At 46.4% G+C, this 27,402-nt stretch overlaps 2 protein-coding genes across 2 annotated transcripts; both read right to left on the reverse strand.

The window, feature by feature from the left end:
- Positions 1-2,656: 2,656 nt before the first annotated feature.
- LOC129025826 (testis-specific Y-encoded protein 3-like) lies at positions 2,657-5,443 on the reverse strand. Its single transcript, XM_054473392.2, has 6 exons — positions 4,937-5,443; positions 4,248-4,325; positions 4,008-4,119; positions 3,761-3,906; positions 3,572-3,653; positions 2,657-2,877 (listed from the first exon to the last, which is right to left on the reverse strand). The coding sequence occupies exons 1-6, from the start codon at positions 5,288-5,290 to the stop codon at positions 2,855-2,857; spliced, it is 795 nt and encodes a 264-aa protein (XP_054329367.1). The 5' UTR covers positions 5,291-5,443; the 3' UTR covers positions 2,657-2,854.
- A 12,653-nt stretch (positions 5,444-18,096) lies between these two features.
- LOC129025974 (testis-specific Y-encoded protein 3-like) lies at positions 18,097-26,349 on the reverse strand. The gene is made up of 4 exons (XM_054473506.1): positions 25,841-26,349; positions 25,150-25,227; positions 24,910-25,021; positions 18,097-18,558 (listed from the first exon to the last, which is right to left on the reverse strand). Exons 1-4 carry the CDS (start codon positions 26,192-26,194, stop codon positions 18,470-18,472), a joined length of 633 nt encoding a protein of 210 aa, XP_054329481.1. The 5' UTR covers positions 26,195-26,349; the 3' UTR covers positions 18,097-18,469.
- Between the last annotated feature and the right edge of the window lie 1,053 nt (positions 26,350-27,402).

A 27,402-nucleotide genomic window follows, 5' to 3' on the forward strand; every position in this document is an offset into this window, starting at 1 on the left:
GATGAGTGGAATCCATGGGACTTTTGGCTTTGCTGCAATGCTCAGTATTTGTTTTTAACACTGTCATTGCTAGATTGGCCTGAAATAAACCGTTCATTATGGCTCACAAAAAGAACTCATCTCTTTCAGCTCAGAGTCTTTCAAAGAGGAATTTCATCCAGACATTCTGATGTCTGACGCCACTGCCAAGAGATTCAGAATTACAAACTAAATTCAGATAGAGAACAGAAAGGTAGATGATACAGACGGAGAGAGTGTGGTGGGGAAGGAAGGGAAAGAAGAAAGGAAGGGTGTAAAGGAAAGGAAGGAAGAAAGGAAGGGAGAGAGAGTGACAGATGTTCAAAGACACAGATACAAATTCTAGCATGGTTGTAGAGATAGGCATGTACAAATTACCGCAGGTAGTGTGGAAAAATATGGGGAGACATAGGTGGAGTCAGAGGAAAGATACAAACCCACGCAGAGAAATAAACATACACAACTACAAACACACTAAAAACTACAAACACACACTTGGTACTTTAAACATGAAAAAGACCCTGACAGTAGATGTAACAGAGGTGTTTCAGAGTTACTGAGGCAGAATACAAATCCGTCAGTACCCTTAGCGTTTGTGGCCCATGTGCACGGATATTCAGTGGAAGAAGCGTTAGACAGCCTGTACAATTCAGCACCATCTCTGATAATACCAAAACAATGGATCTCATGTGAAATCACTAGACTGAATTGTATGTAGGATTTGAGGAAGGAGCCCAGTCGGCTGCATTCACTCGGTGGGGTGGCAATATGGCTGAGCCACCAACCCATGGCACGCCCTTCCATTGTAGACAGTTCCTGGTTTGCTGCCTGCCTTGTAAAAAGCTCTTCCCCTACCACCACTTTAAAACAGGCTAGTTCCAAAACTAGCCCTAGCCATCTATTTATGGTCTCCTTCTTATCTATTTACCTCCTAGAGAAATCATTGCAAGACACCTTCCTCAACTTTTTCCTATGCATTAAATTTGGGGCAAGACCTTTTCACATGACCTGATTATAGGCAAGTCCCCAGACATTTCCTAATCTGAGTTGCCCTGAGTGCAGGCACCAATCTGTGGCCCCATTCCCACTATAGGGATACTGTACTGGACCACAGTGTCTTTGACCTGCACACAGTGAGATAAAGGGCAGCTTCACGGGGCCAAAGGGTTCCGAATGTTTTCAGAATAATTTGCTGAGAAAACCTGTTTCTCCTGTGTTTGTGGGTCATGGGGACAGTAGTCAGAGGAGGACAAGACTCCCCCTCCAGAGCTTCAGCACTGTGCCCAGGAGCAGGGGCAAAACTGGGCTATAGATTTTCAAAGCTCAACTGCTGTTACCGAGCAGGAGGTGTGGAATGCGTATTGAAGGCAGTACAACAGATTCATGAACTTTGACTGTCAAACCTTCCTCCCTGAAACAACATAGCTCTTCTCACAGAAGCTGTGCCGACCAGAGTACATATGGGACAGGAATGTTAGCACTCTACTAGTGTGTGGCCAACATGGATGCTCATGTTGGAACTGTTTTTTCTGGGAACCGGGAAGAAAGTTCTGCCGCCGACACTGAAATCCTCCTCACCCATCAGTGACACAGGCAACCCCTCGTCTTGTGCATAGACACAGGTGTTCATGGGAAGCCGCCACCCACCCGTGAATGAAAACTGTATGTGTTGTCCTCCTGTGTGAGGCTTGCAACACATACTGTGCAACTATCTGCTCTTTACATTATTAAACTTAGGCAAAGTATGCTGAAAAGGCCACAGAAAATCAGAGGGCCCTGGGCTCCAGAAACAATCTGCAGTGCCAATCACTGGGGAGAATAGAGCCTCACTAGAGTTTGCAAGAGCACAAAATGCACTCGTAATGTTGGTAGCTACATACACTACTGGTTCCTCACCTAACATACAATCGTGGAGAAAAGCTTAACCCAACTAAAGATGTAAACATCAACAAGAGTGTCCATATCCTGTGTCATCAAGTGACAAGACAGTCCATGCGTGGATTCCCCAGCAATCTTATATTCCACAAATCCAACCCCTTTCCCCGCACTTCTGCCAGTCTGTGTTTTCCCTTAGTCATCTACGCCAAAAAGCATATCCTGAATGCTTTCCCACATGCCTCTGTCACCTTTCCCACAGTCCCTCCATACACCTTACCTGCCCATTTCTTCTCACGTTGATGTGTGAGAAGTTCTGAGGGGCTGATTGTCCCAGAAAAGGATTATGCATTCACCTTTAAAAGAACGTGAATTCAACAAGAAAGGGAACTTCAAGATTTCCATCATCCTGTGCTTATCTATTGTGTATGATGATACCCAAAATGAAGGATTTTAGAGGTCCCAGCAAACTGGGCTGTGGAAACCTTAACCCCTTTCCTTGAACTACTTCTGCTTCCATAGGACAAAGTAAGTTTCCAACTAAGCTGTCTTTTGCTTTGACCTCCCCAACTCTGTCCTGTAGGAAGAATCCCAACACATTCCACACCCATTCACTCCACAATTTTAGAGGCCCAGCTCCAACACAGACGGGTCAGTTCCATGAAGAAAATAAAGCATATTGATTGATCAATTCAATATGACACCCAAATCCAGGGGATAAACGTACACACACACACAGAAACAAACACACACACACACAGTCAAACATTCTTGAGAATATTTATTTGGCATTCCATACAATCCAAGTTTACCCCCTTTTCCTGTCTGATTTTTTTGTGACTGGGTCGGTTTTTCCTTTACTTCCTGGGCATAAGACCATGCTGAGTACTGACATCCTGCATACGGTAGTAACTTTTTAGGAGTTCTGCTGTTTTAAGTAAGGTCCGATGCTCCCTCACAGTCAACTCAACATCTGGGAGTCCCCTAGAGAAACACAAACGCATGTCAAAACGCATTTCTCTCAGCCATACTTTGAAATGTTTTAATTGCAGGGCCCGCTGAGAAAAGGATATCCCTTCCCCATTTGTGATCTCTTAAACTTCCTCCTACCATGGGTTACAAACTGTTCTCCGCAATACCTGCCCCATTCCCAGTACTCTCTGTGAGGGGAGTCAGCTAACAAGATGCATTGTACACTAAAAGCACACAGAAATCTGATGCGGCAATAGCTCAAGGAAATCCATCAATCTAAACAATCCTTTGCGGTCTAGGACAGGGATGACCAGGAGGCACATTCAGGGAGCCCAATCTCATGGAGTAGGTAGGATGACTGCCGCTGGGGTTGACGGCCATGGAATCAAGGGCTACAGATTGAAGTGAATGATTTTCAGCTTCACTTCTCAGTGATTCTGGAAATGGACTATGCTCCCCTGGGCTTAAGACTCACAGCTATAACCTGCCTTGCAGTGCAGTCTCTAATCTGCCTTTTTCAGCCCAATGCCATGAATGTCCTGGATTCTGTCACTCTCTCTCGTCCTCTCAAGGAATTTCTACATATAGGAAAGCAGCCTCAATTTCTACATTTCTGAAACGAGCGTCCAGGCTCCCTGAATAGGCAGGTGTGTCAACCCCCTCATAGTGGGCATCAAACAGCTCCAGTTCCAACTGAACGGCTCACCTGAAATCTCTGTTCCCTCTTCAGGTGGCTTCATCCTCTTGTAGTACGGCAGGGGATTGCGCCACAGGTCCTTACATAGGATCTGTCAGGGGAATCAATCGGCAAACGCCTCATCAGGGCTCAGACTGGTGACCCAAACAGGTGGGAACACACCAGGGTCATTGCTGATGTTTCCCAGTGAGGACCCACCTCAGCAATCCTATTAGATCCTGCGAAGTTGTGGTCAGAAAACCAGTTGAAGAAGTTAAGGCTGCTGTTGTGGTGTCTGCGGCGACAGGCCTCAACTTCATAATCTGGATACCACTGAATTGGAGTGGAATGAGAAGCCCTGTATTCTACAGAGACAGAAAGTTTTGTGGGAAGGGGACTGGATCACGTTGGCAATGATCCACCCACCATCTTCCTTCCACTACCCATCCTGGGAGCCACCTGTCACCTGTGATGTTCACCAGATATTCCTTGGTAATCACTTTATTCTGGAAGTAGGGGTTACTCCGAAAGAACAACATGATCCTGCAGAGATGAACGGGATGCTTCACTTCTTCCACCTGTCAGGACAAGGTGGAGAAAGTTTAAATACCTTTTTGGGTGAGGTGCCAACTGTTGCTCACAGGAACCAATTATTTCCCTTACCCTCCCCCACTAAACCCTCTAGCCTCAGTCTTGCTGTCCTCACCTCCAAGTTGATCATGTAGCTCAGCATGTCTTCATCTTGGTCAGTGATCAGGGCTGACATCTGGGGGTGGTTTGCAATCTGATTTAGGTCAAAGAGCCTTTACATGCGGTGGAAGGAGAAGCTAGGAGCAACAGGGAAGAAGGCCTAAGAGCACCCAGAGGCTGGGGTAGGGGATTTCTCAGATCTGCTTCCACGTATGACCTCCTTTCGCCTCCCCCTACCCCTAAAATAAGGCCCCTTGGCTTCACAGAGGGTGTATAATTCTGAGGCTGACTGCACTGACATGCGGAGGTGCGATTTGCAGAGACTTGCTGGTGTCTGAGGAGTGGCAGAACCTGCTTATAGCCGAAGACGCCCAGTCCCAGATCGGACTAGAAAGGGGGAGCAATCACACTGCCTTAAAAATAGCTTGATGCACACAAAAACCTATTCTGGTCTGAACTCGCTTCTGTTCTTCAAAAACATGCCCCAAACGTCTGCTGCTCGGCATCACCAAGGGTTTCTCTGCCGCACGCAGGAAAATAGTACCCACGCCTGCTGCAGTTTTCCCTAGCCACATTTGTCCGGGGCAACTCACCTTTGTTCCCCAAAGGTGGCGTCACATCGATGCCAAGCTGCCCATAAGTTACTTACACTTCCCCGAGAGCACCTCTCCACCAGAAAGGCAGAAGAAACACTGAGAAGGATACAACATTGGCCCAGAAGCCAGGGACGCTCTGGATGACCGCGCCTCTGCAGTCTAGGTGGGCCTTGCGCCTCCGCTCCATCTTTTCCCTCTGCCGAGAAAAGGCCTTCCTGGCTTGGGCATTAACCGGCCCCAGCTCCACCTGAACGGCCAGCAGCTCCTCCAGTGCAGACTCTGGGGTCATGGGCCCAGGGCCAGGCTGTGCCCGCTGGGCCTCCTCCTGCGGCTCCACGAGGCCCTCCTCCTGGGCCACCACCTCCACCTCCGCCATTATGTCATCCAACACCAGCACCGCCTCCTCCCCCAAAGCCACCTGCTCACTCTCCACCCCGGCCGCCCCCTCCTGTACAGCCTCCATCCTGAAGACGGTGCCCTCCTCCGCACTCCCACTGAGCAAGGCCTATGCTGCCCGAACCGAGCCACACGAACCCGGCCGCAGCCTTTATTGCACCCAGTGGGTCAGCGGGCCCTCAGTGCGCATGCGCGGGGCTCCCGGGCGCCCCCTAATGGACTGCGCGGGAAGAGCGTGGGGAGCCGCGCTGCGACCGCCTTCCTCCCATGCTGGCCAATGAATGGGAGGGCGGTGGGCGTCTCCCTGGGCGGCACAGCCACTGGTGGGCCTGCATCTCCAACTCCCCCTAACGCCAACTCCTCTCCCCAAACCTCCTCCGAGAAGCCCTTGGAGCTTGTGCCCGGTAGCTCGGCATCCTGGGACAGACGGGCTGCGTGGCATTTGGAATTGTGGGCACGGCAGCCCTGTGTCCTGACATCCTGAGTGTGGCAAGCCATGAAAATCTCTATGTGTCATGAACACATGAAACATCTCTCTTCGTTAGGCAGGCCAGCTGGATGGTACGGAAGCAATACTGCAGATCCAGAGAACTCTCTCTGGTTGCTGGGGCCAGGTTGACAGGGGCGGCCTAGGGGAAGTGAGTCGGGCCGGGCACGTGGGAGGAAAGTCGCCTCCTTGTGCTAAGGTGAAATTGATCTGTTGTAGAGGCCAGAACCCCGGCACACACTATCGCAGGTCGAGGCAAATACAGGCTCTGCGTACCATGCTTCCTCCCTGAGGATGCTGCAGTCCAAGGAGCATTCCAAAGGGCCTCTTGTCCTATGCCCTGGGCACACCAGAGGCCGGCCGCCAGGGTTGGCCATTGATGACTTGCGCGCACGGTGTTTTGCAATGCCTTGCCGACCCAGAGGCTCCCGCACCCGCTGCAGTGGCTGCGGTGCCTGCTGGTGGTGCTCTGCAGGCCCAGGGCCTGGGCCTCTGGCTCCTGAGCTCCTGTGCACAGTTGAGCCTGCGGGGGAGCCGAGCCCTGTGGCCATTGCAGGATCTGCGGGTCCAGCGGAGCTCCTCAGGAAACCTGGGTCCACGTGGGTGTGGGACTAGGTTCTCAGCAGGGCGATGCCCGTGGGTTTTTAGGGAGGGTGTCTGTGGGGGATCGGTCCCCAAGAGCCTAGGGGTGCGGAGGTTGGGCTGGGCTGCGCAGGCCGGGATCTGTGGGAGCACACAGGACGGCACCGTGTTCAGGCTGGAGGCTCTGCTGTTGAGGACGGCCGGAGTACAGAGCAAGGAGGCGGCCTTGGAAGAGGAGGCGGTGCTGATGGTGGAAGACATAATGGCTGAGGTGGAGGTGGTGGTTGAGGAGGAGACCGACGTGATGTGGCAGAAGGAGGGCCAGCGGGCACAGCCTGGCCCTGGACCAAGAACACCTGTGCCGTCAATGGACTCGCTGGAGGTCCTTCACTTGGAGCTGGGCTCCGTGAGTGCCCCAGGCCACAGGGCATCTCCGCCTTTTGGGCCAGAGCCATATCCTTGCAGCTTGCTTGTAGCAGCCCTGGGAACACGTGGTAGGCAAGGGGAGCCAAGCACAGCACTCACAAGGGAGAATCGCGGCGCCAAGGTCCCTTCCCGCGCAGCAGAAAGTCGAAGGGCACGTTTCCCTGGGAACGTCCCTGGAGGACGGGCAGTCTCTTTGCCATTGCCAGCCATTCAACCACCCCATGCTCTCGGTGCCCGTTTCCAACAGGCTCAGCCCAGAAACACAAGGTGCTTAAGACGGGTTCGCGGTGCATGGGGCTGCCGACCACCTCAAGGCAGGCACCAGCTCCCCAGATAGGCTTTCTTCCCCCTGCCGGCGCCGAACCCAAAGGGGTGTAGGCCTTGAGTCTATATAACCTCCTTTGCACCCACGCAATTCCCATGGGGAGCGCCAGGCACAACTCTGCCGCCGTTTCTTACTACAGGACTTCCCTCAAGTGGGCAGGCCCACCCCTCAGGGAGACTAGGATGAGAAGACAGCACACACCCGGACATCAGCAGAGCAGGTCCGGCACTCAGCACACAAAGGCCTCCTGCAGCTCATGAACCCGGAGAAGCAGCCGCCTCACACCACCCCGTGCCACCCCGCCCCTCCGCTCCTCAGCTGCAACCACCTGCCCACTTCTTCTTCCTCTCCGCTCTTGTCAGCCCAGGCCGTCTTGGCCGGGGTCCACCCACTCCACAAACCACCATAGCTGTGCCGTTGCCTCCTCGCCAGACAGAGACACAGGACCAACAACGGACGGTGACAGGCCAAATGTCTGGGAGATAGCCCTGCTCCACAGTCTCTGTGCTCTTGCAAAACTGCAGGGCGTCACGAGACTTGCCCACCCAATCATCTGGAGGCTTCCTGACCAGAGGTAGGTTGTTTGGCACACGAGATGTCGGCCTGGGCCGGAAACCATGATGAAGTCCTGCTTTGCTACATGATGGATTTGTAGGTCAGGCTGGGGAGCCTGGGTCGGTGGGAGGGGTCCAGTTTCTGAGTCAGTCTGTGGTCCCCCTGGGGACCAGGGTTGTCTCAGTGGGAGAACTGGAAAGTGGAAACTCGTGGTTCACTACAGCCCAGCTAGATAAGATGGTCGTATTGAATCCATTCTCTTTCTCCTTGATCAGGCAGGTGGAGGACCTCAGCGATCCCGGTTACCGGCGGCGGGATGAAGATTTCATGTCGTCACAATCTCTATTTCGACAGTGAAGTCATCATTAAGGAGTACTGTGTTGGCATCCTCGGTAAGGAATGCCTCCCAGCATGGTAGGGCAGCTGGTGTGTGGGAGGTGAGGTCTGGCATGAACCTTCCTGACTCCTCTCCCTGCAGGGTACAGAGTGTCTCATTCCACTGCAGTCCAGTGGTTCTGGGATCATGAAGGTCAAGCCTCCAGCTGCAGGCAGTACACCTCCTACCTGACCTTATCATATTGGAAGACACAACGGCTGAGCTTATCATATGAAAGACATCATGGCTGAGGTGGAGGTGGAGGTTGTTTGGCTGAATAAGACTGCCCGGGTTTTGGCAGGATTGCTGAGGTGGGGTTCGCCGTGGGGCATCCTGGGAAAGGACTTCGCTGGTCATTCCTTGGTCTCCGGGGAACTGGCTTTAAGCTGTGACCTGAACTCCCCTGGACTTGCTTCTGCAGTCCCCTAGATCATCAGCCAGGGCCTATGGCTCAATGCTTTGCAGTTCTATCCCATGGAGGGAAGGACAGCATTAGAGACAGAACAGAGAGGAGGCCAGGCGAGCAACCAAGGATTGGCAACTCAGAGGCCTTTGAGTCCTGGATCTGTGCCCCTCATGGAGAACCCAAGGATCATGGAGGAGACTGCAGTGAGCAATCCCAGGCAATCCATGGTTTGGGGGAGAAAGGCCCATCAGGAAATTATAACACCCACATGTCAGGATTGGGGAACGTTAAGCCACTAGGATGCATATGTGGCTAAAGTCAGTGGGTGAGAAGCAGGGCTTAAGGGATAGCTGTCTCATCATCACTTGCCAGCTCCATGCCCTGCCCTAAGATCTGCTACCACCTGGGGCTCATTTTGAGCTCAACCAGGGCCCTCTCCCTCTCCACGCAGATGTCCACCTGAGGCCCACCTAGGTCTATGCCGTTTTAGAATGTTTCTCCCAGGACTGTCTTGTTCTGTTTCCATGACCCTGGGCTGCCCTGACATGTGTTATCGTCTCTGACATCCTCCCTCCCAGTGCCCTGCCTTCCCATACAAGATAGTCCACCTCACAGGGAATCTGGAGGACCACACTGGGATCCAGTGTGCGGAAATGTTCTATTTTCTTCATGGACAGGTATTTTGGAGCTTCCTCAGGAGCTGGGAATGTGAAGAGATCGCAAAATGGTTGGGGACCTTCAGTGTGTGTCCAGGGAGGGAACCTGGCTGGCAAATAAGGGCCACCTGAGTAATGGCATGGAAATCCAGTGTCAGTTATCTCCTTAAAGACCTGCTTTGTTACATCACCTACTATTAATATAAAAGTTAATTTCTTACAATAATGAAAAAACAAATTTCAGTATGAAGAAATATAATTTATTGATAATTGTATGGAAGAACTCCTGACTGATCCATTTTCCATTGTAGTTCTTATGCGAGACTTGAGGTGTTTAGCAAGTTTTAACATACAGACAAAAGACTGGGAGAATATGTTCACTAATCCTTGGCAGAATTAAAAAAAATAATAAGATATCAGTATAGACAGATTTTCAACGAAGCTAGATTTGTTATTTGATTTTCATCTTAATGTTACATTATTTCTATTTGTAGTTCTAAAATACTCTTTCTTCTTTGAAATGACAGATGTATATGGTGGGATGTGTCAAGTGCCCTTGGTCCGATTAAATGAAACAATCATTGTTCTTTTGGAAACTGGAGTAGGGCTCACGTGTCAAGCTAGACTACAAAGTAGGCAGCATGTGGTTTGAGGAACAAGATCTTCTAGTGCCCGAGCTCTTTCTTCCTCTATGTACTCTATATCCTTATTTTGCTTTGCAGTTTACAATGTCATGTTGTTCCCTACTCCCTTCTTTCCCAAATAGAAACCAACTTTGAAAAACAATCAGCTTTCAGACATTTATCCAACTCACAGGCAAAGTGAGAGTGAACTGTAGGTGCTAGAAACCGCAATCCACTGCTGTCAATTTTATTTTCTCATGTACGTTAATCTCTCCCTCTCTACCACCTCAGTATACATATACAGCTGTGATCTAAATTCTTAGATTGCTTTTATAAATTAGAATTTTTCCCGTTGTTTACTCCCCTGACACCTACCCCTTCATTACTTTTCTCCACTAAGCACGCTGTACCCACTTCCCTCATTTCTTCCCACTGGCTTTTCAGTTCAGTTCAATTGGGTTTTGGTCTCATTCCACTGGAACTACTTTTATCAAGGACAGCATTCCCATCTGTACTATTAAAACCACTGGTTACTTTACCATTTTCCTCTTACTCAAATTCTCAGCTTTATTCTGCACATTAGCAACTCTCTGTTCTTCAAACACAGAGCTAGGCCAAAATTCTCCTATTTTAGAGGGTTGGCAGCTGTTTTTTTCCCTCTTTATCAATGGCTGCTCTTTCAGATATATCACATAAGACTTCCCTGGAGAAAGCTTCACTTAGTGCCCAATGTACAGTAGTTCTGTCTGTTATACCAACCGTCACTACTATCTGTTACTCTCTTTCCGCGTCCCAAAATTTCCTTCACAACATTTACGACTGCTTGTGTCTTTTATTTATTATCTGTCTCTCCCTCTATGTAAAGCTTCATGAAGTTGGGGACCATTAACCCCATATTCATTGCTGTACCTCCAGAACCCAGCACAGTGCTTTTTGCATAGTAATAAACATGCATGCAATATTTATTATTCAATGAGTAATACACCTTAATAATCTTGAATAATGATAAAGATTAATAATAATCTAGAATCTTAATAAAGTTGCATTGAATAATTTGATGGATAGATGAATGGCAAGAATCCCACAATATTTTTTACTAGCCTCAATTTGAAAACTCATGCCAAGACTTGTGGACTTTATCTTTACAATGATTCTTGCACCTGTCTCTTTCTTCCAGTCCTTGCTTCAACTTTCTTTACCCAGGCCACCATCATATGTTAGTTTAAGCATTTAATAAAACTCAGAACTCACCTTCGGTCTTCTCTTGCTGATCTTCAACCCATCCTATATATTGCAGTTAGTCTTATAACCTTTGTGAAACTCTGATATTATTTTCCTATGAAAAAACAACAACAGCAACAAAAACTTGCCTTTGTGTAGACAGTTTGTTCTAAACTTTCTATCCTGGCATTTATGGGCCTTGAAGACCTGGCTGTAACTGATACAAGCTCTAAATGATCATAATGTCCCACGTATTTGTCTAGCTCTTTTTTGTGTGTACTTCTCTTTTGAAAGATTTATGACTCAAAGTTGTGTTATTACAACATTTAATAGAATGAGAACATGATGAGGGCAGAAACATGGTATGTTTTCCAATCTCAATATTTACAGCACTCTATGCATATTTACTGAAAAATCATTGTGTGCCCCAATTCTTGACGCTCTATGTTCAGTATCAAATAGAATATAGAATATAAAAATGATCAATTGCAAACCCTATATAGTGTTCGCGTGTAACTAAAAATACCGAATTCTGTACATTTTGTTTAAGGCAATGGATATGACTTATTATCTGTGCTACTCTTAAATATTGTTGTGCAACTGGTGCCTGCAGTTTCCTGAGCCAAAAGACGAAAAGTTTCGTCCTTAGAAATTTTTCGACTAAAAACTCCTCCAAATAATAAGAAAACACTTAGCAAAAAAAAAAAAAAAAAAAAAAGGTATTGCTGCATGTGGTCTTTTCCCCAGAAAGATATGCAAGATATGAAGGGAACAATAGGATCAGGAAGTGTACTCAGAAGATGAAACTGTATAATGTGAAAAAACCCACTCTGAACAGTTCTGGCACAGGCTATCTGCCTGCAGGCCCTGGTATTGACCCTTAAGCATGCTGTTCAGAATTCCATTATAGAGGAATTAAGGTGGCCAAGAATATATGTTTGTGTGCGTGTTTGTATGTGTGTGTGTGTCTGTGTGTGTGTATGAGGGAGTTTCACTCTTTCTTATATATGTATATATGAGTGTGTGTATACATATACAGGCATATGTGTATACACACACACACACACACACACACACACACACACACACGCACACACCCCTACGTACAAGAGACAGAACCTCACTTTCTTGCCCAGACTGGACTGGAGTGCAGAAGCTCAATCTCTGCGCACTGCAGCTTCATCCTCCTGAGCTCAAGTGATCCTCCTGAACAATCCTCTCACCTTAGCTTCTTCAGTAGCTGGGAACACAGGCACACACCTCCAGTCCTGGCTAATTTTTTGTATCTTTTGTAGAGACAGGGTTTCACCATATTTTCAAGCTAGTCTCCAACTCCTCAGTTCAAGTGGTCCACCCACCTCGGCCTCCCAAAGTCATGGGATCACAGACTTGAGCCACTGTGCCCGAGAACATATATTTCTAAATATTTCAAAATATTAATTTTGGCTGGGTGCGGTGGCTCACACTTGTAATCCCAGCACGTTGGGAGTCCAAGGTGGGTGGTTCAGGAAGTCAGGAGTTCAAGACCAGCCTGGCCAATGCAGTGAAACCACGTCCCTACTGAAAATATAAAAATTACTTAGGTGTTTTGGTGGGTGCCTGCAATCCCAGCTACATGGGAGGCTGAAGCAGGAGAATCCCTTGAACCCAGGAGTCGGAGGTTTCAGTGAGCTGAGTTCGCAGCAGTGCGCTCCAGTATGGACTACCGAGCTAGACTCCATTTCATAATACTAATAATAGTAATAACAATAATAATTGTTACTTGTATCATTCTGCATGAGAACAGTGTAATACAATTAAGAGCAGATGAGTACATAGGAACTTACTTTCATGGAATATTGTTCTTAACATAGTTGTTCTCAATTTTCAATGCACATAATTTTTCCTTCATGAATCTATAAGCTTGAGGTTTGAACACTCCACACTCAACACCTGTAGGGAATGCAAGTGAAAGCCTGCAGTCAGAATGTTACATCCTATTCCATGGGTACTAGCTGTTCCAGTGACATTTGTTAACATTTAGAAAAGGGTTGACATGATGTGCATAATTTTAATCAATCCTGGTGTTGTCTCTGAGTAAACAAAGTGCATGAGTGACATTGGAGATACTTCATGCTTTATCCCTGGATATATACTTATCTTCTAGTTTCATTTTTGTGTGTTTATTTTTGAGGTAGAGTTTCGCTCTTGTTGCCCAGGCTGGAGTGCCATGGCGCGATCTCAGCTCACCGCAAACTCCACCTCCTGGATTCAAGCGATTCTCCTGCCTCAGCCTCCCAAGTAGCTGGGATTACAGGCACTCGCCATCGTGCTGGGCTTATTTTGTACTTTTTTTTTTTTTTTTTTTAGTAGAGATGGGATTTCTCCCAGTTGGTCAGGCTGATCTTGAAATCCCAACTCCTAGTGATCTGCCCACTTCAGCCTCCAAAATTGCTGGGATTATATGCAGAAGCTACCGCTCCCGGCCTTTCTAAATTTTTTATTTATTTATTTATTTATTTATTTATTTTGAGATGGAGTTTCAATCTTTCTTCCAGGCTGGTGTTTAATGGTTAAGTGGTGCGATGTCAGATCACTGCAACCTCTGCCATTCAGGTTTAACCGATTCTCCTGCCTCAGCCTCCTGAGTAGCTACGATTACAGTCACCCCCACACCATGCGTGGATAATGTTTGTATTTTCATTAGAGATGGGCTTCTGCCATTTTACCCAGGGTGGTCTTCAAATTTTGACTTTAGGTGATCTGCCCGCCAGTGCCTCCCAAAATGTAGGATTGCAGGAGTGAGCCACCGTGCCTGGCCTTCTGTTTTCATCTTACGCCATGATTGGTTCATCTTCCAGCTATGCTCCAGTCACCCTGAATTATGTTATACTCAGTTTGATTCCAATAATGTACGAGCTTTTTTGTGTCCAGGCTCTCGCACAGGGCATTTCCTGTGTTTGGATTCCCCTTCCCATCTTGTCTGCCTTAAATACTACTACTCATTCTACTCTATCCAGAGCACTTGATGGTGCACATTCTGAGTTTCTAAGTAAAATATAGATGTATGTTACATAGATTTTTATGGAAAGAATCACCATAGATTTCATCACCTTTAAAAAGTGTCTGTGACCCCATAAATATTAAGATTCATTTGTTTCTGCCCATAATCAAACGTGAAACAGTAAAAGCATACACTGAGACCTCCTCATTTCCAACTGACCCAAACAAATTATCTGTCACAGATATTCTGTCCCTTTTCTCAGTTTTTATAGCACTTTATGTCTTTTTTTTCTTGAAACAGAGTCTCACTCTGTTGCCTATGCTGGAGTATAGTGGCATGATCTCCGTTCACTGCAACCTCCGTCTCCCGGGTTCAAGCAATTGTCCTGCCTCAGCCTCCCAAGAAGTTGGGACTACAGGTGTGTGCCACCAAGGCTGGCTAATTTTTTGTAGAGACAGGGTTTTACCTTGTTAGTCAGGATGGCCTCAATCTCCGGACCTCATGATCCTCCCTCCTTGCCCTCCCAAAGTGCTGGTGAGCCACTGCGCATGAACTACTTATCTCTCTTTTTACATCATTTCTATTTGTCTCCCTTTGGACTCAGCTATCACTGAAGGCAGAAACAATGTCTTATTCACCTTTGATCACAGAACTTAGCACAAATGGATTCATTTTAGCTGGGAGAATGTTGAAGCTTAAATCAATGTGCCTGGAATTTAAAATTAGCAATTTTCATATGCTAAAATTCTGGAGGATACAGTGCTTGCATCTTCTAACTATTACCCATACATTTAAAATTTTGACAGTCATTGCCCATCTTCAGGTTGTAATGTGAATACCAAGAAATACAACATTTCTGCTTAATAAAATATGACAACCTTCAGGTATGATAGGTTAACACAGACAGAATCAGTGTGATGGTATCTGCTTCTCCAAGATAATTTTTTCCAATTATTTTATTTATATGAATTATAGAAGTGAAATAAATAAGTAAAACAAAGGGGGATAAATTGTTGACAAATAATTAAAAAGTCTCAGAACATAAGGATGCTTATTTACAGATTAAAAGGCGAACACCTAGCAAAATAGCATGAAAATCGATGAAAGCAGACTCGTGTCAAGATACATCAATGTACAATTTGAGAACACTGAGAACAAAGAGAAAATGGTGTAAGTTTCCAGAGAGGTAAAAATAGGTCACGAACAAAGGATGAGGAACCAGATGATTTAGAAATTTTCAACACTGGCCAGGCATGGTGGCTCATGCATGTAATCCCAGCACTGTGGGAGGCCAAGGCGCAGTTTGGGAGGCCGAGGTGCACTTTGGGAGGCCAAGGCAGGCGAATGACCTGATGTCAGGAGTTTGAGACCAGCCTGACCAACATGGAGAAACCCCATCTCTACTAAAAACACAGAATTGTCCAGGCATGGTGGCGCCTACCTGTAATCCCAGCTACTGGGGAGGCTGAGGCAGGAGAATCACTTCAATCCAGGAGGTGCAGGTTGCGATGAGCTGAGATCCTGCCATTGTACTCCAGCCTGTGCAACAGGAGCGAAACTCCATGTCAAATTAAAAAAAAAAAAAAAAATCTCAACACTACCGCTATAAAGCAGAAGGCAATGGATTATGGAGTTCTGATTTGAAAATTCTAAAAGAAACTGATTTCTGACATATGTTTTTATTTCCAAATAGACTAAAATCAAATGTACAAGGAGAAAACATAACATTTTTCAGACATATGAGAACTCGAAAATTTTGTCTCCAGGTGAACCTTTCCTCAAGAAATTACTAGAGATTTTTTCCTACCAAAAAGAAGAAGTAAACCAAGAAAGATAAAGATGTGAAATGCAGAAAACAGGACACACAAGAAAAGAGAAAGATAAATTCTTAAAAGGGTAGTGAATGTAAGTCCTAGAATGAGACAATTGAAACAGGCCTGGAGGGCAACCAGTCAAGACTGTCGTAGGGAAGCAGGCTATAAGAGAGTGTTCTTCAAGGTGGGAGCATTTATACAGCAATTGATGTGAATAAAAGTCTTGATATGAGATTTAAAAAACTACTAAAGAATTTTCAATTGAGTTAACACAAGTTGAAATAAAATTAAGTGGAAATTGAACAACAAAATTAAAACCACTATTTCTCAGCAATCCATGGATTATCATAATAGGAATTTAAATGTACTTAGAACTTCACGATACTGCAAATATTACAGATTAAATTTGTGAGTAGCAGGAAAAGTGACATTACAATAGGAGTTTAAAGAGAAATGTTTCTACAACAACTTGAAAATTAATGTACTAGATATTTAAATAAAGAACTTTTCTTCTGTTCACCTTTGTTTCTCACAGGGTACACTCGCTGTGTAGCCCAGGCAGGAGTGCAGTGGCATCATCTCCATTCACCACATCCTCTGCCTCCCAGGTTCCCCCTCTCGACTAGCTGGGATTACAAGCATTCGTCACCATGCCCAGCTAATGTTTTGTATTTTTAGTAGAGGCCAGGCTTCACCATGTTGGCCAGACTGGTCTCCAACTGCTGATCTCAGGTGATCTGCCCGTCTCAGCCTTCCAAAGTCCAAAGTGCTGGGAATACAGGCGTTAGCCATCATGCCCAGCCAACTACAGTACTTTTTACCTAAGCGACTGGACGAGTGGAGTTGCTTTGTTTTTTTTCTTTTTTGACACATGGTCTCGCTGTGTCATCCAGGCTGGAGTGCAGTAGTCTGATCTTAGCTTACTACAACCTCTGCCTCCCAGGTTCAGGCGGTTCTCCTGCCTCAGCATCCCAAGTAGCTCGACCACAGGAATGTGCCACTAGGCCTGGCTACTTCTTCTATTTTTGGTAGAGACAGGTTTTTGCCATGTTGCCTAGGCTGGTGTCGAACTCCTGACCTCAAGTGACCCACCAACCTCGGCTTCCCAAAATGTGGAAATTACAGGCGAGAGCCACCACGCCCGGCCTGGACTTGCGGTTTTTTGACATAAAAAGAAAGCTGTGGAGGAAAAAGCTTGGTTTGTGGGAGCACCTGAGGTCAGTTTGGTTCAAAGGTTTGGGATACCTATTATCTACTGGCAGTGATGGTATGTTGTTAATGTACAATATGTTCATGCACATAGCATATGTATATGCTCATCAGATGTTTTCAGGTAAAACAAATAGTCATTCCAGTAGTTTGAGCCATTACAGCAATTTCCACCAGGGGATTTCACAGTCGAATTCCAGTTGTGGGCAACAGTGATTAACATAATGGTTATTAATGAGAAGAGATTTTGAGACGTCCAGCCATGTTGAGATGTCAAGGCCTTGAAGGGATGGGTTTGGCATATTATGAAGAAAGAGTGCATTGGACTGGATACTAAGAAACACATTGAATTGTTTTTCTTGCCTCTATAACATGAAAGGACAATTAGAGATATAGAAACAATGGAACATTTCACAGCATGGCTTGACATTTCACTGAACTTTTATCCTTTTAAGCATATACAAAGTTTGTGGATCACACCCTGAGAGCTGAATTAGAGTGAGAATTAACTTCCCGGTTGCCAAAGGAGAACAAGGAGAATGAAGGTGTCCGCAGTTAACAGTATTGGATTAATTGAAATGAAGGTTGACAGACTTTTTTGGCTTTCCAACAAATTGAGTAAAGAAAAGGTAACTGCTTTTCTAATTTCACACATACACAATAGTGGATAAATTAAAAATTACACAACCCATATATTACGGGTATCTCCTAGAAATGTATATGTACATGGGCAAACTCACAGTGTGCACATACGTGTCTATAGCTAAATAAATACAAACCCATTGACCAACAGTTAGCAAGTTAGAAATTATTCTTCCATTTCACCATTGCCTTTCCCAGAATTTTGTCACAAATATGATTTTTCCACATATTTGACGCCTACTCTCTGGAGGGATGTCATGTATACACACAGTAAAGCTGTGAGATATCACAATGTTAGTGTCAGAGAAAACAATAACACCGGTTTTATAAAAGAGTAATTGTGAGGAGAAAGTTATACTTCACATTACTACAAATACACAAGTAGGATTTCATTAAAAGCTGAAATCAGTCAATATAATTTGTTTTTAATGTTTTATTTAAAATACTTAATTTCAACAGGATTACTCAAGGAAAATAACGGTAGTCGTAATAAATAATGAGGAAGAATTCCCTCTAATTGTTGATTATTTAAAATGTGAGTAAAATACTAAAAGACACTGTATAATGTAGTTTCATGAAGCATTCTTTATGGTTTACATAAAATTAATAGTCTCAATGGAATATTTGGAGACTGTGAACATTCCATATATCAATTTATTGTACTTTCACTTTATTACTTACTTGCGTATCATCACTGATGGAAATAAAAATGTGTATATTTACACATATGAAAAACGTGGATTTTTGTTTGTTTTCTAGTCAGAGAAAGTTACCAATAATTTTGTCTATATAGGAAACTTTTTGCAAACCCAAATTCTGAACTTTCTTTTCTTTTGAAGATTCTTATTTCAGTCTAGGTATGAAAAGGAATTGGCTGTGATCATTCTTTGATTTCACTGTTATTTGTGAGTTTCTGATACAGAGTTAGGAATGTACAGACTTTAAAACTTGCTTTCTTTTTCTTCGTCTCCCTTTGGACCTGTATATGTGATTTCTGCAGTAATGTGCACCATTATCTCACATATGGTTGCTGAAAGATACAAGCATAAATAGAATTCTTAGTTTCACTGAATCTTGGGGAACAGACAAGTAAAACTGAAAGATAATTATGGTATGAATGTAAGTAAGCAGTTTATCACAGAGGTACAATAAGGGTGAAAATCTATTTAAAAATACATGCCTCATCCAAAACATGAGGTAGTAAAAATGAAACATTTAAGTTGGCATGAAGAACAGTTTAAAAGTTGTGATTATTTCCGGTGAGAGCAAGTAGCTGAAACATCATGAGGAAGTCCTTCAAAGCTACATGTTGGATTGCTGGTCAGGATGGTAAGCCCGGGTCTGGGGAAGGGTTCTAAGATCCAGGTCAGTTTGAGGTGCTCCTGGAGCTCAGGGGTGTCTCAGTCGGGGAGCTAGGAAGGGGAAACGCATGCTTCACCCCAGCTAGAAGGCCACCTCAGCCCACCTAGATGAAATTGTCCCTTGGCTGTCCTCTTTCTCCTTCTTGGACAGGCAGGAGGAGGAACTCACTCATCATGAGTACAACTGGCAGGAAGAAGTTTGCCTGTCATCACAACATTTACTTTGGCAACGAAGTGCTCACTAAGGAGTATTGCGTTGGCATCCTCAATGAGGAGTGCCTCCTGGTATGGTAGAGGGGGTAGTACCTGGGAAGCTCGGCCTGGCGTTAGCCTTCCTGACTCCTCTCCCTCCAGGATACAGGGCGACTGGCTCCACTGCAGTCAAGTGGTTCTAGGCTCATTCAGGTGAAGGCCCCAGTTTCCTGCAGGGCACTGCCTAACTGAGCTTCCTCAGCTGGTTGGCTGACTGTGACTGCCCAGGGTATGGCAGGTTTGCTGAGGTGGGGCAGCTATGCGGCGTCATGGCAAAGGACCTTGTTGGACATTCCTCGGCATCGGAGGAATTGGCTTTGGACCGGAACCTGACCTGTCACGACCACTTTGCCCAGTCCCCGAGGTCATCAGCCAGGGCCTGTGGCTCAATCTCCTGCAGCACTACTCAACGGAGTTAGGCCCTCAGAGAGGGAACAGAGAAGAGGACAGGGAAGCAGCCCAGGCCTGGGGGTTGAGAAGCCTGTGGGTCCCGGAGTTAGGATGCACATAGAGAAGCCAAGGCTCAGGGAGGAGATTGCAGTGAGCAAACTCAGGCCATCATGGGCTGGTGGAGAAAGGTCCATAAGGGAACTGTAGTTCCCACATTTCAGGATGGGGGAACCCTAATCTGCTAAATAGGCATAATTAGCAAAGGTCAATGGGTAAGAAGCCAGGATCAAGAGATAGCTGCCTCATCATCCCTTGCTAGCTCCCTTCTCTGTCCTGAGGCGTGCCACTACCTGGCCTTCAGTTTGGGATCCACCAGGGCTGTCTCACCCTCCATACAGATGCCCATCTGAGGCCTGTCCAGGTCTACATCCTCCCAGAATGGCTCTCCCAGGCCTGCCAAGTCCCATTTGGATGAACCCAGGCTCTCCTGACATGCTTGTTCCCCTCTGCCATCCTCATTCACCCAGCAACTCCCCACCCACAAAAAAGGCAGGCCATCGCACAGGGAATCTGGAGGACCACACAGGGCTCGCAGGGGAGGAAATGTGAAGAGACAGCAAAACGGAAGGGGATCCTCTGTGTGTTTCCAGGAAGGCAATCTGGCTGGACATTAAGGCCCACCTCACTATTGCTGAGGACACCCAGTGTCTCTTGGCCCTGAGCATGTGCACACAAACACATTGTCTAAATGGCATTGACATCAATACTACCTGAGTGATCCTCAGATCCTATACAACCCCTGTAAAAATATCAATGACCCATTCTTCTTAGAAAAGTAATCTGAGAATCCTAAATTTCCTGTGAAACGGCAGAACATCCTGAAAGCCCAGAGCAATCCAGTAAAACGCACAAAGCTGGAGGCATCACACTACCTAACTTCATGATATACTACTACAAAGCTTTACGTACCGAAATAGGATAGCACTGCAGAAAAGCAGAGACTTGAGCTTATGAAAAACAACAGGAGCCCAGAACTAAGTCACTGCATTTGCAGCTAAGTCACGGCCTTTTCCCAAAGAAGCAACAACGCCCAGTGAAAAATCAAGTATCTTCTATAAACTAGGTTGGGGACAAACTGAATAGCCACATAAAGGAATTTACAAGTGGATAATTTATCACCAACCTCCAATGTCAGACAGGAAACAATAAAAATACCAGAACAAATCACAAGGAAGAAGCTCCATGGCATCTCTGTAGGCAATGATGGTCTCAAAGTGACTGCAAGAGCACAGTAAACACCATCAGAAATAGAGGATGTAATCATATCAAACTAAAGTGCTTCACCACAACACAGAAAACTAAAGAAACAGAAGGGGCATCCTACAGGATGGGAGCAATGATTGGGTCACCATAGATCTGTTAATGGGTCAATATTCAAAGTACATAAGGAACTCCCCACAACTCAATAGCTTGAAAACAAATGGGCAAAGGCTGGAATACTCATTTCTGAAACTAAGACATACAGTTGTCCAGAGGACACACTAAAAAGTCCTCATCATCCCCAACCCACCAGGAAAATGCAAATCAAAACACAATGAGATTTCTTCTCACTTCAGTCAGAATGCCTATTTTCCAAAAGACAAGAAAAAAAAAAAAGAAAAAAGAAAACCCTCATTTCTGGTGAGGATGCAGAGAAAAGGAATTCCTTGCTCACTTTTGGTGAGAATGTAAATTGGTGCAGGCATTACAAGAAGTTTTATGGGTTTTATTTAATATAAACAGTCTTCAAAAATCTACAGGTAGAACCACCCACCATATGATCCAGCAAATCAAAATACCCGGGCACGCCCACAAGTACACAGATCAGTATGTTGAAGGTGTGCATGCACCCATGCAAGTATTGTTGCACTCATTACATTTTCCCTAGAGCCAAAATAACGGAAGCAACCTGAGTGTCCCTCAATTGATGAGTGGATTAAAAAAATGGGGTAAATACACCTACGCGGAATGGAAAAATGTAATGCAATAATAAATAAGGAAATCCTGCCAGTTGTGACAATGCGTGTGAATCTGCTGAATGTGTGCATGCCATTTTGTTAAGTCACATAAGCCAGGTATCTGAAAGGCAACTAGCACATGACCTCATTCTTATAAGAAATTGAAAAAGCGGACTTCACAGAGGTAGTGACTCCGAAGGCGGGGGTGAAGAGGGTGCACTGAGGAGATGCTGGATCAAGAATTCATATTTCTAGTTAGAAAGGAGGGATAGGTTAAAAATATTTTCTTCAGCCTGCTGACTATAACTGGTGATAATGTATTCTTTCTCTAACAAAATTCTAAGACAGTGCATGTCAAGTTTTTTCACAACAAAAATGACAAGTATGTGAGATCACGCATATGTTGATTAGCTGGATGTATCCAATGCATAATATATATGACCTTTTGAACAACACTCCTTATGTTATAAATATGTATCATTTCATATGACAGTTTCAAATAAACATACAATTTTTAAAACGCCTTAAGAGAATAAATGTCAATAAACTATTTTATTATAAAGCGGTGCTTTTCATTTCTATCAAAGTCTTTTTCATGACACAGGAAAGAATGCAACATCGTTTGGTAAGTTAAGGAAAAATATATATGTGCACATATATATATAAATTTATAAATATGAAAATCGCAATGAATGCTGACGATGAGTTGAAAGATAGAAATTAGAGGCACGGAGACTACAGTCCATGAATTGAAACCTTCACTGCATGTTTGAAAAGAAGACGTGAGGAGGTAGAAGAAAAAAGCAAAAAACTCAAAGCCATGCCAGGGCCATGGGTCACACCTGTCATTCCGGCACTTTGGTAGGCTGAGGTGGGAGGATTGCCTGCACTCAGGAGTTCCAGAGGAGCCTGGGGCAACATGGGCCCATATCCAAAAAGTAATCAATTGCTAAATTAATACATAGCTGGGAAGGGTTGCATGCACCTCTAGTGCCAGCTGTGTGAGAGTCTGAGTTGAGAGGATCACATGGGTGTGTGGTGTCTGGGATGCAGTGGGCTAAGACCCTGGGGCTGCTGTCCAACCTAGAAGACAGAGTAAGACCCATTCTCGGAAAACCAACAAAAAAAGAGTCACATTCGGCAAATTAAAACTACGTAGTGTGAGGAGAATCAAAATAAATGAAACATCATTAGAGCCTACGCGATCCGATGGAGGAAACCAGCTTTCACATAATAACAGCGCCAGATGGGGAGAACAATAAGAAAGGGCAGAGAGAACACTGTAAGTAATAATACACCAAACTCCCCAAATGACTTAAAAGACATAAATGTAAAAAGAGTGCTCCTTTTCCATTCAAAGCCCTTAATAACAAGTGCAAGTGTCTTTTTCTGAATCCCTGACACGCATTCAGCTAGCCTGAACCTCTTGGTGAAGTTCCCAGACCACGATGTGCCCTTTCTATATGCTCTCATTTTCTTATTTCCTATCACTTATCTGTAGCAGGTCATAACGAATCATGATTGTTTGACATTCTTTGACACAATGAATAATTCAGGTATGAGTTCATTAAACAATAGTTTATGACATGTCGTGAAGAAATTCTGTACGCATGATGTTGGTTAAAAGATAATACAAAACTGAAATGGAGGAAGAAGAACATTTTCTACGTTTCATCATCGTGCTTGTGTTTACGCAGCATGTATCTACGAACTATAGCTGCCTGCTGGAAAATCATCTGACACAATCACTTGAAAGTTCTCCTTCCGCTTGGGAGACCACAGGCATACCCACTTTTTCACTTTTCCACCTTTTCGATACACTGAGCGGGATGAGTGGAATCCATGGGACTTTTGGCTTTGCTGCAATGCTCAGTATTTGTTTTTAACACTGTCATTGCTAGATTGGCCTGAAATAAACCGTTCATTATGGCTCACAAAAAGAACTCATCTCTTTCAGCTCAGAGTCTTTCAAAGAGGAATTTCATCCAGACATTCTGATGTCTGACGCCACTGCCAAGAGATTCAGAATTACAAACTAAATTCAGATAGAGAACAGAAAGGTAGATGATACAGACGGAGAGAGTGTGGTGGGGAAGGAAGGGAAAGAAGAAAGGAAGGGTGTAAAGGAAAGGAAGGAAGAAAGGAAGGGAGAGAGAGTGACAGATGTTCAAAGACACAGATACAAATTCTAGCATGGTTGTAGAGATAGACATGTACAAATTACCGCAGGTAGTGTGGAAAAATATGGGGAGACATAGGTGGAGTCAGAGGAAAGATACAAACCCACGCAGAGAAATAAACATACACAACTACAAACACACTAAAAACTACAAACACACACTTGGTACTTTAAACATGAAAAAGACCCTGACAGTAGATGTAACAGAGGTGTTTCAGAGTTACTGAGGCAGAATACAAATCCGTCAGTACCCTTAGCGTTTGTGGCCCATGTGCACGGATATTCAGTGGAAGAAGCGTTAGACAGCCTGTACAATTCAGCACAATTCAGCACCATCTCTGATAATACCAAAACAATGGTATTATCAGTGTGCCCAGGAGCAGGGGCAAAACTGGGCTATAGATTTTCAAAGCTCAACTGCTGATACCGAGCAGGAGGTGTGGAATGCGTATTGAAGGCAGTACAACAGATTCATGAACTTTGACTGTCAAACCTTCCTCCCTGAAACAACATAGCTCTTCTCACAGAAGCTGTGCCGACCAGAGTACATATGGGACAGGAATGTTAGCACTCTACTAGTGTGTGGCCAACATGGATGCTCATGTTGGAACTGTTTTTTCTGGGAACCGGGAAGAAAGTTCTGCCGCCGACACTGAAATCCTCCTCACCCATCAGTGACACAGGCAACCCCTCGTCTTGTGCATAGACACAGGTGTTCATGGGAAGCCGCCACCCACCCGTGAATGAAAACTGTATGTGTTGTCCTCCTGTGTGAGGCTTGCAACACATACTGTGCAACTATCTGCTCTTTACATTATTAAACTTAGGCAAAGTATGCTGAAAAGGCCACAGAAAATCAGAGGGCCCTGGGCTCCAGAAACAATCTGCAGTGCCAATCACTGGGGAGAATAGAGCCTCACTAGAGTTTGCAAGAGCACAAAATGCACTCGTAATGTTGGTAGCTACATACACTACTGGTTCCTCACCTAACATACAATCGTGGAGAAAAGCTTAACCCAACTAAAGATGTAAACATCAACAAGAGCGTCCATATCCTGTGTCCATACCACTGAATTGGAGTGGAATGAGAAGCCCTGTATTCTACAGAGACAGAAAGTTTTGTGGGAAGGGGACTGGATCACGTTGGCAATGATCCACCCACCATCTTCCTTCCACTACCCATCCTGGGAGCCACCTGTCACCTGTGATGTTCACCAGATATTCCTTGGTAATCACTTTATTCTGGAAGTAGGGGTTACTCCGAAAGAACAACATGATCCTGCAGAGATGAACGGGATGCTTCACTTCTTCCACCTGTCAGGACAAGGTGGAGAAAGTTTAAATACCTTTTTGGGTGAGGTGCCAACTGTTGCTCACAGGAACCAATTATTTCCCTTACCCTCCCCCACTAAACCCTCTAGCCTCAGTCTTGCTGTCCTCACCTCTAAGTTGATCATGTAGCTCAGCATGTCTTCATCTTGGTCAGTGATCAGGGCTGACATCTGGGGGTGGTTTGCAATCTGATTTAGGTCAAAGAGGCTTTACATGCGGTGGAAGGAGAAGCTAGGAGCAACAGAGAAGAAGGCCTAAGAGCACCCAGAGGCTGGGGTAGGGGATTTCTCAGATCTGCTTCCACGTATATGACCTCCTTTCGCCTCCCCCTACCCCTAAAATAAGGCCCCTTGGCTTCACAGAGGGTGTATAATTCTGAGGCTGACTGCACTGACATGCGGAGGTGCGATTTGCAGAGACTTGCTGGTGTCTGAGGAGTGGCAGAACCTGCTTATAGCCGAAGACGCCCAGTCCCAGATCGGACTAGAAAGGGGGAGCAATCACACTGCCTTAAAAATAGCTTGATGCACACAAAAACCTATTCTGGTCTGAACTCGCTTCTGTTCTTCAAAAACATGCCCCAAACGTCTGCTGCTCGGCATCACCAAGGGTTTCTCTGCCGCACGCAGGAAAATAGTACCCACGCCTGCTGCAGTTTTCCCTAGCCACATTTGTCCGGGGCAACTCACCTTTGTTCCCCAAAGGTGGCGTCACATCGATGCCAAGCTGCCCATAAGTTACTTACACTTCCCCGAGAGCACCTCTCCACCAGAAAGGCAGAAGAAACACTGAGAAGGATACAACATTGGCCCAGAAGCCAGGGACGCTCTGGATGACCGCGCCTCTGCAGTCTAGGTGGGCCTTGCGCCTCCGCTCCATCTTTTCCCTCTGCCGAGAAAAGGCCTTCCTGGCTTGGGCATTAACCGGCCCCAGCTCCACCTGAACGGCCAGCAGCTCCTCCAGTGCAGACTCTGGGGTCATGGGCCCAGGGCCAGGCTGTGCCCGCTGGGCCTCCTCCTGCGGCTCCACGAGGCCCTCCTCCTGGGCCACCACCTCCACCTCCGCCATTATGTCATCCAACACCAGCACCGCCTCCTCCCCCAAAGCCACCTGCTCACTCTCCACCCCGGCCGCCCCCTCCTGTACAGCCTCCATCCTGAAGACGGTGCCCTCCTCCGCACTCCCACTGAGCAAGGCCTATGCTGCCCGAACCGAGCCACACGAACCCGGCCGCAGCCTTTATTGCACCCAGTGGGTCAGCGGGCCCTCAGTGCGCATGCGCGGGGCTCCCGGGCGCCCCCTAATGGACTGCGCGGGAAGAGCGCGGGGAGCCGCGCTGCGACCGCCTTCCTCCCATGCTGGCCAATGAATGGGAGGGCGGTGGGCGTCTCCCTGGGCGGCACAGCCACTGGTGGGCCTGCATCTCCAACTCCCCCTAACGCCAACTCCTCTCCCCAAACCTCCTCCGAGAAGCCCTTGGAGCTTGTGCCCGGTAGCTCGGCATCCTGGGACAGACGGGCTGCGTGGCATTTGGAATTGTGGGCACGGCAGCCCTGTGTCCTGACATCCTGAGTGTGGCAAGCCATGAAAATCTCTATGTGTCATGAACACATGAAACATCTCTCTTCGTTAGGCAGGCCAGCTGGATGGTACGGAAGCAATACTGCAGATCCAGAGAACTCTCTCTGGTTGCTGGGGCCAGGTTGACAGGGGCGGCCTAGGGGAAGTGAGTCGGGCCGGGCACGTGGGAGGAAAGTCGCCTCCTTGTGCTAAGGTGAAATTGATCTGTTGTAGAGGCCAGAACCCCGGCACACACTATCGCAGGTCGAGGCAAATACAGGCTCTGCGTACCATGCTTCCTCCCTGAGGATGCTGCAGTCCAAGGAGCATTCCAAAGGGCCTCTTGTCCTATGCCCTGGGCACACCAGAGGCCGGCCGCCAGGGTTGGCCATTGATGACTTGCGCGCACGGTGTTTTGCAATGCCTTGCCGACCCAGAGGCTCCCGCACCCGCTGCAGTGGCTGCGGTGCCTGCTGGTGGTACTCTGCAGGCCCAGGGCCTGGGCCTCTGGCTCCTGAGCTCCTGTGCACAGTTGAGCCTGCGGGGGAGCCGAGCCCTGTGGCCATTGCAGGATCTGCGGGTCCAGCGGAGCTCCTCAGGAAACCTGGGTCCACGTGGGTGTGGGACTAGGTTCTCAGCAGGGCGATGCCCGTGGGTTTTTAGGGAGGGTGTCTGTGGGGGATCGGTCCCCAAGAGCCTAGGGGTGCGGAGGTTGGGCTGGGCTGCGCAGGCCGGGATCTGTGGGAGCACACAGGACGGCACCGTGTTCAGGCTGGAGGCTCTGCTGTTGAGGACGGCCGGAG

The sequence above is a fragment of the Pongo pygmaeus genome, chromosome Y (assembly GCF_028885625.2).
Source record: "Pongo pygmaeus isolate AG05252 chromosome Y, NHGRI_mPonPyg2-v2.0_pri, whole genome shotgun sequence".
NCBI classification, from domain to species: domain Eukaryota; kingdom Metazoa; phylum Chordata; class Mammalia; order Primates; family Hominidae; genus Pongo; species Pongo pygmaeus.